We start from the raw sequence: 15028 nt of genomic DNA on the forward strand, positions 1-15028 counted from the left end.
ACTTTAGAGATTAACGATAAAGCCTGAGAGTCGATAACCACTGATCTCATTTGGAGATACACTAGACTAACCCTGTATAGTGTAGCCTCCTGAGTCTTTTACCATAGTTGTTATTCCAGACATAACATTTTCCGTGGTGGCTCAAACTAGAGTTCAGGAATCTGGACGCATGGATCTGCTTGCACAGTTTATCCCGAGAGTTATATATGTTCCATTTTAAAAGATTTATTATTTCGCTAGTAATACAAAGTTTAATGGTTTAACCCTTTTATATCCTAGTGCTATCCTTATCTGGTCAATCAAAAATGTTTGGACGACAAGTTTTTGTCGATGTTATAATGTTACAACTAGAAACAAATGCAATAAGCGCATCCTGCTTATTTCTGGTGCAAGGCACCCCCGCTACAAAAAAAAAAGGAAATTGGTCATATAAAATAAACACCTGGAAAAACACTGGAAATGGTAAATCAGTTCAAGTTGACTTGATTCCTTTCCCAATGAAAAAAATTAATAACCCGCAAAAGTAATGTGTGCAATGCAGTTGAGCAATGTCCCTCCTTCCTGCCTAGTGTCTTGCATGGATTCGTTCCAAATCCTTAAACCCACCCCAACTACTGAGTGGCAGCAAATTCTTACATTTCTATTGGAGGACTGTAACAGGCTTGCATGATTTAAAATGCACTGGTCTTGCTTGTGAGATTTTAAGCTATATTCCAGTTCGATATGGAGTATTTACACACGCGTGGAATTTAAAACAGAATTGCAAATTGTGACGAAATGTAAAAAAAAAAAAAAAAAAAGCCTAAACACGCAAAATCCCCAGAATATGCCCGTGACCATTTCATTGTGGTAGATGGCAAATGACATAGGTACAATTAAAAAAGTGTGCAGGTACTGTCGAGTTACTGTACATATGGTGACAAATAAAAATGAAAGTACCCGAAAACAACTTTCATACAGTATATAAAAACTGAAAGCCCCAAGGAAAGAAACTATGTATAACTCAAAAATAGCTACAAATAAAGCACCGAAAAATGAAATTAATAAAAACCAAAAAGCAGAAGCACTAAATGTAAATAATGATAGAAGTTTACCCTACTCAGGATGTAACTTGCCAAAAAGATGTTCTTTCAATAACATTATATATATATATATATATATATATATATATATATATATATATATAATATATATATATATATATATATAAATTTTATTTGGACTAATTCCACAAATTGATTTTTGTTTACTTCGTAACAAAAGCATTTTTTATAAATATAATCTTATATTATTATTATTATTATTATTATTATTATTATTATTATTATTATTATTATTATTATTATCTTTGGAGAGTTGCATCCTCACAGTGGTGGTAACCTCTTTATATAACACAATTAATTATTTTAACAGAAAGGCTACTGGCAAAGATTTCCTCCTGTCACAAAGGACAAAGATCTCTCACTGAAACACTGTCCTTTCTTTCTAGCAGTTCTGTATTATATGTCCATGTATTTCCAAGACAGAAATATTGCCAAAGTAGAACATAATGTATGGTAAAAGTTGAGGTGGTTTAATTTCGAGGATAAATTGATGAATTAAAACCAGTACTCACATGGTAATAGAATACTTTTAACTAAACAGCTAACATTATTGAAGGGTAAATACATTTTCAAGTGTTAAGTATGCTGTTACCACTTCCACATTCATTGTCAACATCAATTTAAAGTTATTTATATTATTTATAAAGCAAGCAAAAAAAAAAAAAAAAAAAAAAAAACAGTACTTGGGTATTCTAGTATTCAGTATTTTAAAACATAGTGTGTATTAGTATATAAAACTTGTTCTGGTATTATCATTAGATTTAAAGAAAATTAGAAAAATGACTTAGCTAATAACATGTTCTTCCTTTTATGTACTTCCAATATTGCAGAGTTACACAGGGCATTTTTTATATATAACTATGAAAAAGGCTTTAAGCAACATTCTGTATAGTTTTTTTTGAAGAAGGGAGATAGCCAATGTCTTTCTAGATGTTTCTGATGAAATAATTCTGTGAAGTGTGTGCTGTTGAGGTATATATTATTTATATTAGTGTGTGTACACATTATTATTCTATGTATACACTGTGTGACAATAACCAATAGAGAAAAAGGCTTCTCATTGGAATTAAGAGGTAAATCTACACAATTGTAAATGGCTTTTCTATTTAATTAAAAATGTGGCTAAGACCACTACAAATAGTTTATTAATTCAAAAATACATAAAGGGCTTTTTTTCTCTCCACTTCCTGGCTTAGAGTCCCATTCAAATACTACTACTACTACTACTACTACTAATAATAATAATAATAATAATAATAATAATAATAATAATAATAATAATATAGAGCATAATGATGTTTGTTGCACATTATTCCTCATTTTAGTTTTTATGGATTTTTTTTTTCATTCCTTGTTAAGTGGAGACATTGAGAAAGTGTTCTCATCAAAACATTCATCATTGAATTTAAAAAGCAGCTATTTTGTTTTAGTAAATCTACTGTATTCTGAAACTTGACCCACAGTAGTTTGAAAATGTAATTTGAAGTTATGTATTCTTTAACTGAATTGGACTGGCTACGCAGATCATTTCAATGCAATAAAACCTTTGTATGCATCCCGTACAAAAATAATTTTAAAAACCCACAGTATTTGACACAGTAGCTTAGCAACAGTATTGTACCCATTCATACTTCATTACAACAATGATGCATTATATTTTTTTTATTTATTTATATTACACCCTGACTAGGAAAACGTTTGTTTTTTGGAATTACCTTTTGAGAGGAAATAGGGAAAGCAAGTGACTAAATTAATTCTGAAGCTTTCCAATTGATTTGAACCACCCAGTCTTTCTTGCATGCTACAGAAAGCAATCAAATTATTAACAGGTTAATAGTAATTGGCATTATGGCACCAAGGACCTGCTTGGCCCAAAATAAAATGTTGAACTGCAGTACTTCTGGTTTTTGTTGAAGACGACCAAAATTGTGTTGCAATGTCCTTTCATCAGGGTGTTTACATTTCAACCAAAAATACAAGTGCCCAAATGTTTTGGTCAAAGGCATTAGCTGGAACCTTTCCGTTCGTTGTAATAGCTGTAGTTCAGAATTTAAGATTTGGATGTTGGAAGGCGAGCTTTCTGTGAGCCAAATCCAATCTGAAAAGTGCTAATTGGTACTAACTGCCCCCTTGTGGGGAGAGACGATTTTGCAAGAATAATGTAAACTTCATGGAGGATTTTTATTTTAGAAAAAGACAGTTATAATTGTGCTTCTCCAAACTCCCTTTTAAATCCACACAAATATTCAGTTTTTATTCTGCCAAGATATCTGTAAAAAAAAAATATATAATAAAAAAAAATATATATATATATATATATATATATTATATATATATATTCTATATATATATATATATATATATATCAAGCGGTTCGGAAGCCTTTGCAGGTTTATTTTTTATGTACTGTTTCTCTGTTCTGTGGTCTAAAATGTGTATTTGCTATACTGTTTACATGTTGCTGAACATATTCCATGTAATGTATGTATGTATTTTCAGTTTTATGAATTTGCTCACTGCACAAATGGGTATTTGGTACCCATTCATAATGAAGGGGGGGGGGGATTGTGTATTTGTTGTTCTTTTTAAATTGCAGGATACATGAAACTTAAATTGTTAAATATATCCCCTACCTAACTGAAATAACAATTTGGAATTTAATGCTGGGTCATTCGGTCAAGGGACATGCCTATAAAAGTAAAGAGTAGCACTTCATTTTAAGTATCATTAATTCAACCATAATTGCATACAATATGTTAATGCATATTACATGCATTTCAAATATACCTGGTGACAAAGGTGTAGTAGAGACACATATATGGAGTGTATTTAAAAACGTGGTCTGGGATGCATGTTTCACAAATAAGTATGGAATGTTCCAAGAATCAATTCATATGAACTTAATATCTTATAGTTCATAGGCAATTGGTTTTGAATTACTGGCACTAAAGAATTGCTGCAGAACTTACTGTTCATAACACACATCTATGCAACAAAAAACAGAAATAGAGAGGTGAAATTATAAGAAACTTAAATCAAGTAGCCTACTGTTACAACTAATCTCTTCTTCAGTGTAAAAAACCAAGCAGCAATAGGCAGACGATGTATGCTACTGTCAGATGTCTTTCAACGTATTCCCACAGCAAATGTATTAACCAGGATTGATTACTTTTCTAGCACAGTCTATTCCTCTGAACTTTCCTGTCCAAGTTCATCTCCTGAGCACAGTACGTGAACTGCTAATATCTGAAGCATAGAGAGTAAACAAGAGGCTTTTCAAAGGCTTGGATATCCCCCCCTATCTGGGGGGTCAATTCAGGCATACAGCATGCACACTACATTAAAAAAGCATTGGGTTAGCAAATGGTGCAGAAGGGAACTTGATTGATTAAAAGGTCAGACTCTGCAGCTACAGAAGAATATTAGCATAGGTCAGCACTGTACACATGTTCTCCAAGCCATCTGCACAATCTCCTGAATTCCCCATGACATGAAATAGAAACGAACCGTCTCATACAGAAGTTAATTACCTTAACAGAACACATGAAGTGCTTGCAAAGCTAGATCAATAACTGTGATACTGTAAGAAAATGAATGTATAGTTTTAATCTGAAAAAAATGCTGTCATTTGGAGAAAGCGTATAAATCAAACAACATTTAACTGTGTTTTTTAAGCCTTTAATACATTAAAATTGTAACACCATTAGTGAACTTCAAGACCAGATAAAATCAACATGGAATTATTTCAGATGAACCATTTTTCACATCAGAGAGAATAAATACTGCAGCTTTAGATAAATTGATATTGAACTCACTCAAGATCAGATCAGACAGTGTTCAGTCTGCTCGTCCCTTGAAAGAATCTGAATTTGTAACAAATAAGTATTGAATTTAAAATTACCTTCTATCTTTTTTCTTATCATTTTCTGATTCCAGTAAAAAAACAAAACAAAAAAAATATGGAGCAGTGGACATCGCCCAAAAGGTCTCTAAAAGGATGCAAACAAGAAAAATCCTTCTAACAAGGCTGAAAGACGGACGGAGCAAAGAGTATGCAAGTACTGTGATGAGAACATGAAAAAAATATCATAAAAACATGTTTAAAAGGTGTGGTGCAGGTTTACTTTCACGTGGGACAGCCTTGCTAGGAGGAGAAAGAAAGCACTGGGTCCTAACCCTAAAGTCACATAACTTTTTATTTTTATAAAATAAACTTTTTTAAGTTTTAAAAGACTGGAGGAGGATCCCTTGATCTGCAGACAAGCAAATCTACCACCCTGACAGGGCAGAAAATAGATATTTCAAAAGGTAATCCTTACAGACCTTATATAGATAGGGTGTAGAGAGAAAGAAAAAAAGGTATAGATATAGACCTTCATTAATTCATGTGATGCGAAGGTCCTCTTTGCATATACAATAATAACCTGGACCTCTGACTAATCTGCACCTGTTTATGGTGGATAAGAAGGAAAGCTGAGTGTACTGAAGAGTATTTGTTACCTTGTTCATTCATAGCTGTATTGTATTTCTTAGTCCACAGGGCTACAAGTGTTTTAACATGTTTCCCATACAGTATTTTCAGAAAATATAATTTCATGCAATAAGCAGTGCAAATGTGATTTTTTTAAAAATCAATTAACACATCAATGATGAATCAAATTAAAAAGATCCACAATCTTCCTATTTGTAATTCCAATAAGCACTGATCTCAGAACCAGCAGCTTTAGGAACAGCAGTCTATCCCTCTAACTACTGAGCTACCCACACTTCTTTAAAACACAGCTTTCAGAGTCTTGGTGGCCCTTCCTATATAGAGCAATTATGTAGACACCTTGAGCCTTTTGAAACTCAGCACAAGACAGTCAGACACAACGTAGGAACTAACAGACCTGGGTAAATAATAATAACATCCATTTCGGGACAATCTTTTATTCCCTTGTGCAACCCCCAGCAATTCTGCATTTGCTAAGCAATTTTGAGCTCCCGTTACCGTATCCTTCTCGTACCAGCCACCTGCACTCCACCGGCAGCAGTGATTGCTGTACCTGCTGGGAAATAATTACCTGCTAAGAACATTTCTCTCAGTCAGACTGCATGTTGAAAGACTGTGTACTGCCCCGGGATTGAGAATGAAGGCCTACAATCGGCTTTAATATTGAAACCCAGATTTGGCGTTTCTAAGAGACAGCTTTAACTTTAAATATTGTTGGCCCTTAACAAAAACTATTTTGATATGAAGGAAAAAGGCAAGCTGTATTTAAAAATATACATATACTTTTAAAGATAAATAAGTGGCTAATAGATTGTAATATTGCTGCCTCTGCTACAGTCCTCAAAAAGGAACAGATTTTAAAAGCACTTACAACAATTGGTGTCCCTTTTTTTTTTTTCTTCTAAATACAGATGTTGGTATGACTGGCCTCAGATTTAAATTAACAAAACAGAGCGGTATACCTGGTTTATTCCGAGAGATTAATGATGTTTTTATGAAACAGGAGCAGGGCTGGAAATGAAAAGCGTAATTTCAGAAAGGAGATATAATGTTCAACGATTGAATTACACCTAATAAAACCCAGTTTTCCTTTGTTACACCTCTGTCGGGTATGAAAAGCCAATGTTAGTTTTAAAACAGTAAAGAACATAAGAAGCTCCACATGCATTGCGGTACTGTTACAGTACAAGTACTAATGTGCTTACAAAATCGGATCTAGTTTTTTGGCAAAGGTACATTTTTGCTGAATGATGAAACAAGGGAAGGCCTTTATAGACATTACAGTTCATTTGCTGTGGAATGCAATTAAAACGCTAACACTTTATGTAAATTGTACCTTTAATTTTTTTTAACAGAAAACTATAAAGACTATACATGGTACATTTTAATACAGTATACTGTGAGCCATTCAGTAAAAGATAGGAAAGTGCATGTCTGAGCCAGTTTCTCTAGTTCTGGTCTTCATGAGACATTGTTTAAAGAGTACATCATTTCAAATGCTGTTTATTTCTTTAACCATGCATTTACTTTATGTATGATGTTCTTGAAATTGTGTTTCTCCAACATTGTCAATGTCTCCCTGTATTGCAGCTGGCTTTCAGCTACGTTCACCAAACCCTATGGAATGCTATCTGGCTGTGTGTTGTGTTTAAATCCTTCATTCCAGTCATGCAAGACCGTGATCTGTAACTCTGCTGACTCCACCTGCTCTTAAGTATACAATTGCAAATACAGGGAAACAATGACAAACTTAAAAAAAAAAAAAAAAAGTTTTATCTTTGCACATTCTTATATTTTAGTGAATCCACACAAAGTTCTGTTTGAAAGGTACACCCACCACTCATTATATCGCCCCTCACTATACTGCAGACTTGGATATATCACGGTCCTGGAGTTGGCTCCCCGTTTTTACAGTCTAACTGCATATACATTAGCTGCAATATACATAGACAATTTCACTTAGAATTACCGTTCGTTTTATTTCGAACTGCACATCACAAACAAAAATACACAAAACAATTAAAAACAAAGCATTGATATCATACTGTTATCAAATACACACGCATTGCACAATAACACAAAGCAAATTAAATATCCACTTGCTGAAGTGTTTTTTTAAGCGATGCAATAGCAAGCCACAGGGCAGGGAAGTCAGCTACCTAGCAACAAGCCTTCTGTGTTGGGAATGGATTCTTTCAATGCAGCGGGTTTGTGCATTTGAGAAAGGACATGAAGATTCATGAAATTAATTGGAGACTGAAGTTGATGAGAAGCAATTACCCTCCGCAGTACAAATTAAAATGGTGTGTTGCTTTTTATACGAAAAATTTGAAAAAGCAGGTTATGTAGAGGATTTATACTGATGCCCACAATAAAATGAGAGAATGGTTGTACAGTATTTGTAATTAGCCTATTTGTTTTTCTCTGGGACTCTCGCTCTACCGCCGCCCTTGATATATAGCGGATTGGCATTGGACCCCGACCACCATAGAGTGGGTGGTGTATTTAAAATGGAGGCAGTCCCAACTTTACTTTTACTGCCCTCCCCCTCCTGTGGTTTGACTAACAGGCTGTCCTCCCAGAAAGAAGACCCTCCCATACTGTATGTGCGCTTATTGATAGACCCCTTTTTGTATTCCCATTGTACATAATCCCTCCCTCTGTACCCCCTTCCTTAAACTTGTATTATAAAACATTTCCATGTGCTTTACTGTCCCTGCCCCCAAAGAAGTTTATAATTCTCATTTTTGCAATTGTTCCAATTTAAAAAAAAAATATCATAAAAATACATTAACAAAATAACTATTCCTCCTCTTCCAGAACTGTATTGTAAAACTCTGCCTTTCTTTCTCATTCTGTATGCTTCTAATGTGCTTCAGAAGAACAGTACTATTTATTATAAAGTTATTATTATTGATTATTAATAAACATTTCTTTCTTCAAACAAGAATAACTTGTCTTTCTTCAACAAGAATATCTGTTAAGCTAGTGAAAGGAATATACTGAAGTATATCATTATAAAACATTCCACTGGAGATAAATGAAGACATGCTGAAAATAAATAAATAAATTCAATGACAAAGTTTCTGCAAGAAGCTTTGTTTCAAGTTGAAAAGTTTGTAATTGAATTATGGAGTTTCTTTTAGCATTTCTTAACACAATACTTAATAGTAGGAGAAGCAGAAACACCTGCAAAGTGTCTGGCTGAATCTGGCTCTGGGGGACCATTTATTATCAAGTATTACATCATAAAATGATACATATATAGCTTATACATTAAATCTGGTATTTTCCCCATCTATTGGAGACTACATAAGCATGTCTACCTGGTTTCCTTTAAAATCCTGCACCTAAAATAAAGTGTTCCAAAAGAACAAAGAGCTTTGGCAAATGTACACGAGGGTATTGTTCACCTGTCTTCTTTCAAGAGTAGCTTTGAAATACAAGACACCTTTTCAACTCATATGGGGACATATGGAAGACCAACTGCATGATGACCTCATATGAGGATGCCCCCCCCACACACACACACTATGCAAAGCAATAGAATTATGCCCATGGTAAGTATTAACACTCATAGCATTTACCCTGGTATTTATCTCAGTTTCTTCAGTGACATGAAACTCTGCAAGTGTGCAATAAGATCCACGATTTCCAGGTGTAAAAGCTCTGAAAAGAGAAGTTAATCTCTTGTACAATGTTAGACTGCTAGCTTGTCACAAGGAGACAGGTGGTACAGTGAGTCCTTCTTGTGGTACAGAGTTCAAATGCAGTGGATTCCTTCCTTTAATTTCAAAGACCTGGTTAATTGACCTTATACTCAATGAAAAAGCAAGTACTTCTATGGAGGTGAGATGGCACAGTCATCTAATTTAGTTGTTGTGGCTGTACTTTTCTTCCTTGGGGGTGGAGTTCAAACCCAGCTGATTCGCTGATATAGTCAGTGTGGAACAAGGCTTTCCAGTGGGAGCAGAAGATGGCAGGTTGAATCCAGCTCACGGAGGTGAGTTTCTGAGGTAAGTAATGATGTTGGTTTTGCTTCCCCAGATGAAGGAGAAGGAGGTGAAGACCTTCTCTGTGGAGAAAGGAGAGGATGGGGGGGGGGGGGGGTCAGGTCCACCCCCTCCAGGGAGGAGAGTGGAAGGTGGGCATGTTGCTACCTGAGAAAAGGGGAAGTACTTTTCTCCACAAGTCTCTTAAAAGATTCTTATATGTGCAATCAGTAATAGAATGATGACTGAAAATGTATTGAATGTGCATATAATAAGAATCTTTAAGACAGACTTGTGGAGAAGTACTGTTTGCCTCCTTCCCCTTTTCTCAGATAGCAACACGCCCACCTTCTGTTCTCCTCCCTAGCGGGGAGTCCAGACCCCCACCCCCCCGCAGGGCAGACCTTCTCCTCCATCTGTGGAAACACAACCAACATCATTACTTACTTCTGGGACCTGAATATGAATCAGGGACAGAAGGCTGTGGGATTAACCCACTGCACCACCAGCTCCCGTGGGAAAGATTTGTTTCACACTGACTATAAGGTTAAAACCCATTTCTTTGAAAATAAAGAAAGGAATCAGCTGGATTTTAACCCGGTCCCCCCCCCAAGGAGAAACAGCACAGCATGCAAGTGAATTAGAGCACTGTACCATCTCACTTGAATTATCACAGTGCACCAAGAGTAAAGCTGGCTCACCTACTGTGAAAAACAATATTATATTTTGTGATGTGGACCTGGAGATAATTCTGATTCTCAATTTGGTTTCATTTATGACTTGAACTGGATTCAAAGCCAAACCTCATAGGTCTGCAAGGTAAATTAAACAATATTTTTAAAATGAGGGATTAACAGATGCCTCATGTGGGACAGGAATCAGAGGCCAATGCTCTACTAACTGAGCTAGCCAGAGAAAACCCATGTAAAATACCAACTTGTACTTTAATTATTTGTACAGTATGTAGGGACAGATTGAGACTGGATAATATTTTCAACACACAAGACCTGAATCACAACAGTGGTGTTTATTTATCAATGTGAGTGTAGATTCCTCTCTCTCTCTCTCTCTCTCTCTCTCTCTCTCTCTCTCTCTCTCTCTCTCTCTCGACAACAAATTAGAAATTTAGAAATAAAGTAACTTTGACAGTTAGTTAGAAAGAAATGAAGTTACAAAGAACAAAAGCGAAAGAGCAAGAATTAAGCCCTGAGAAAACAAATGAAGACAGTTAGAAAATAACTATTAGAGACAAAGACAGTAAGTTAGAAAGAAACAATTACAGAATAAAGTTAGAATGACACAAAATAAATAATGAACAAAGAATAAACGTCACTTGCAATTAAAAACCTCCAAACATATCCAGTACCAGCACATAATCTTCCCAGTCTCTTACTGCTAGTAACAGGGTGTGTGTACCTGCTAATTCTAAACCCTGCATTGCACAGCCTACCAGAGCAACCCTGACTGATGATATAAAATCAACATCTAGACAACATCTAATCATACAATATTGTGTAGTATATAATTGAAAACAGATTACCAATACAAGCTGGTGTTGTTCAGTATTTAGGGATTTCCAAGCAGCGTTGACTCATGAATCTACTGGTTATCTGTTACTGGTTATCTGGCAAAATAATGTAAAACAAATGAATAACTTCTTCAACACACACATGACTTATGCCATTCTTCTGCTTTCTGTCAGCTGAACTGAGATAAATATATGATCATACCAATACAGGAGGCAATGAATATCATTACTATTAGTTAAACTATCAAGGATCAATTGAAACACACCTTTACCGCAACCCCAACCCACTAATATGGGCACCAGGACACACATACGGTCATCTGCACAACCTATTAAATCCTCCATAGAGGCTTCAGAGAAATAGTGTTAAGGGGGAGAAAGCCCCTAATAATGACATTCCTACCAACTATTTAGAAACAAATTTGGAAAGACGTGTGCATTCTTCACAATTCATAAATAATAAAGATGTTCCCTGAAGCACTAACGGCAGTTGTAGAAAGGAGACGCGAACTCAAACAAAAAGGAAGACCTGCCATGAATGTTTTGTACATTTAGAACAGATCAAATCAGAAAACATAATCAGTCATGAATAAAAGTAATAATTAAAAAAAAAAAAAAAAAAAAAAAACGCGAACAAAAATAATGTCGTTTATGTGCAATGGCACTGATTGTTCCATGTTGTTTGTTTATATATATATTTGAATCGGATATTGTTTTGGGGAAGAAAAAAAAAACGACTCCCTCAAGCAGGAAGCTATTAAGATGCCACATGAGTCTCAATGAAATGTAATGCCTGTGTTAATTACACATGGATATAACATGTTACAACCGAACTATCATTCCATCGCAGCGCAACATAAAATAAATTTGCAACGCATTAATAGTAATCAGTGGGGCGGTAAATTAATTTTGGATTGCTTTTCTGGGTTAGTACAAAACTGTTTTGTTGCGGTGTCTTTTTTTTTTTTTTTTTTTTTTTTGTTTTTTTTTTTTTAATTATACTTGGCAATTCATGCCACAAAAAAAAAAAATACATTTTGAAGCTGTAGTGAATAGCATTTCTCAACTGCTCGCTCTCTCTCTCTCTCTCTCTCTCTCTCTCTCTCTCTCTCTCTCTCTCTCTCTCTCTCTCTCTCTCTCTCTCTCTCTCTCTCTAATGTTTTAATAAATAAATTAAAAATAAAACAATTTTTTCATTTAGTGTTCTATGCGTACCTCTCTTTTTCTCTGTTGTATTAAAATAAATGACAACTTGTGCCAGGCGATAAGTGGCTGAAACAGCTCTGCAGACGTCCCCTACTGCCAAATAACGATAACAACAACCCTGAATATCAAATCAGTGAAATTTAATCAAATGCTACATTACAAAGCAAAGGGAAAAAATAAGTGGTGTACTCCTTTACTGGGTCATAACATGCAAAACAAACAAAAAAGATAATTAGCTCATGACACATCTTGAACTCTCATAAACTATTAATGTAATTAATATTACGATTCCATTATGTGGAAACTAAGCAATTGCAGTATGCACTGTGCAACAGGGATGTAAGACTCCCATTGCGAAGCAGTCTGGATCATTACATGTTTTACTATGAGCTTAATTAACTACAGAAGAACTTCCAAGTACAAGTGTTCACAAAGTGGCTGCTTGAGCTGACAGTAAATATTGACCGCATTATAAATTGCTAGCGCCCATATAACTGGGAGAGGGGGCTTGGAAATTTGCAACGAATTTCGATAACGTACCATTATACGCTGTCCCTCTGAAGTCTGCTTTTTAGGAAGTCCTGCCGAACGCTGTTACAACGTTTCACTTTGACCAATTATATACCTTGGGTAATTCAAAATAGTTAAAACGAAAATATATTACAGTATAGAAAACCCTTGCCTTTGACGCCTGAACCCGTGCTATGTGTACCGTACTGCTAAAATTGTAAATCTGCAAAAACTAAACAGCAAATCTAAATAGATCCACAAAACAGCTACATGCTTGCACAGTCTCAACTTGAAAAGTTATTTAAATACAAACATGAATACACACAGCGCATTCCACGAGCACAACAACCTCAAAACTTGTTTTATAAAGCAAGCTGGCTTTTGAAAACAAAACGCGCACTCACCTGAGAAGCTGCTATCAATATACTGGAACTCCCCTCAAAACTTGAAAAGCATGGACAACTATTCCAAACTCAAAAGTTTGTTCTGCAACAGCACAAACTCGACAAGCGGCCTTCTTCCTTGCATTACGTGGAACACCTCTGCAGGGTTGTGTAGCCATCCGTCCTCGAGGTCTTTCTTCCAGCTGGACAACGTCACCATAGTCAACCTCAGATTCAAAGGCATTACACGCTCTTATAATGTTTATATCTTTTTTCTACATTCTTTATCATTCCTTACCAAATGATCACTGTGTTTGTCTTTCCCATTTTCTCATCCAACTGCGTATTTTTCATAGGGTACTGCTAAACCATCAACCTACTGTATATTTAAGAAACCCTTATGAAAGTTCATCACGGTATTTTTTCAGTTTTGCCGTATTGTGCATTTGACATAATTTGTCTTGGTTGGTCACAATTAAAAAAATAAATAAATACTAACCACAAACTTAGGGCTTTATTTTAGTATAACCGAGGCCCTATTATTGATCATTACCAAACCTTCACCGTTGTCCCACGCACAATGCAATAATTAACATCTCTGAAACTCCTTCAAGGGATCCTTTCCGCCCGTAAGGACTGAATAAGGGGGAGGAATTTAAAGGGAAAAATAACTGACAGTAAAGGAAAGGGACTCAGTGATCCTCGGGATCACTTACATAAACATTAGTAAATATTTGCAGTGAGCTCGATAAGCTTTGCGAGTGCCTGAGTGTGCATTTCCCTGTTCTGCCGCTCTTTAAATGCAGGTCACCAGGTAGCACACAGGGATTAAAAGATCTGTGATCCTCTCTGCGATTCAATTAATCTCCACACGTGACAGATCAAGCGCTTCGGGGGGGGGGCAACGCAAACATGTGGGAGGCTCTCCCGTTGTAACCAGAAGCCCCCAAAGCTCAAGGCAAATAGGCAGAGTGTGAACTTCAGATGGGAATCTACATGTTTTAAGTATTCATCAAGGCATCTTGTGCTCTTCTTGTCTTGTAGAACAGAAAGGTTATTTGCCATACCTCTCAGACTGTGCTCAGGGCAGATCATAGCAAGGTCACTAGGTAACCCTGGTCAGGCCACTGACATGATCTTCATGATAAACTTCAAAAATGCAGATGATTAAAGCGCACCTTTTTAGAAATATATTACTAATGACTAGCACTTATCCACGATTTAGAACCCCAAAGTGGGAAAAAGGGATTCTATCTGAATTGACTGAGGGCAGCGGTTTAACGAGTAAACTTAACAAGTAAACTGTTCTGGTGCTACAGAGTTCGGGCAATACATTGCAGTTGTCTCACGTCTTTAATCTCCAGAGATCTGGGACTGGCGAACAAGTGTAATGAGTTTGATAGTTTCAATCAATTTCCCTTGGACATTAGTTCACATCACAATACCACTAGGTAGGGGGTATTCAAGCCATGGTGGAAGTGTGCTGACATGCTGAACTGTAAGGAGAAATTCTCCTGGCACCTTAGCTTAGAACAGCTTAGGAGTAAGTAGGACATTTCCATTCTAGGTTACTTATTCTTTCTATAACGCTGGTGCAACTGGTGCAAGTTGTCTCAATACTGTAAGTAAAAGTAGACTTTTGTAGTGTCGTAAAACTGGCCTGTTGTTCCCGTCCTTTATAAGATATCCAAAACCCTAGCTACTTAATTTCCAAATTGATTGTTCTGAGTAACAGCGAGTGCCTTGAGGGAAGTGCAGTCTCGGTGAACGTGCAGCTTTAGCGCTTGTTGTATCCCCCACTCCCCCCTTCTCTC

The 15028-nt window shown here is 36.0% G+C and overlaps 1 protein-coding gene across 1 annotated transcript in view; it reads left to right on the forward strand.

Annotated features, from left to right (window-relative positions):
* LOC121295611 (RNA binding protein fox-1 homolog 3-like) overlaps positions 1-6590 on the forward strand; it is a 272179-nt gene extending 265589 nt beyond the window's left edge. The window contains exon 13 of the mRNA XM_041220481.1: positions 5040-6590. Within this exon, the coding sequence (XP_041076415.1) occupies positions 5040-5042 (3 nt within the window). The 3' untranslated portion in view covers positions 5043-6590. The remainder of the gene's footprint in view (positions 1-5039) is intronic.
* The last annotated feature ends 8438 nt before the right edge of the window (positions 6591-15028 follow it).

This window comes from Polyodon spathula, chromosome 20 (genome assembly GCF_017654505.1).
Source record: "Polyodon spathula isolate WHYD16114869_AA chromosome 20, ASM1765450v1, whole genome shotgun sequence".
In the NCBI taxonomy this organism is placed as follows: Eukaryota; Metazoa; Chordata; class Actinopteri; order Acipenseriformes; family Polyodontidae; genus Polyodon; species Polyodon spathula.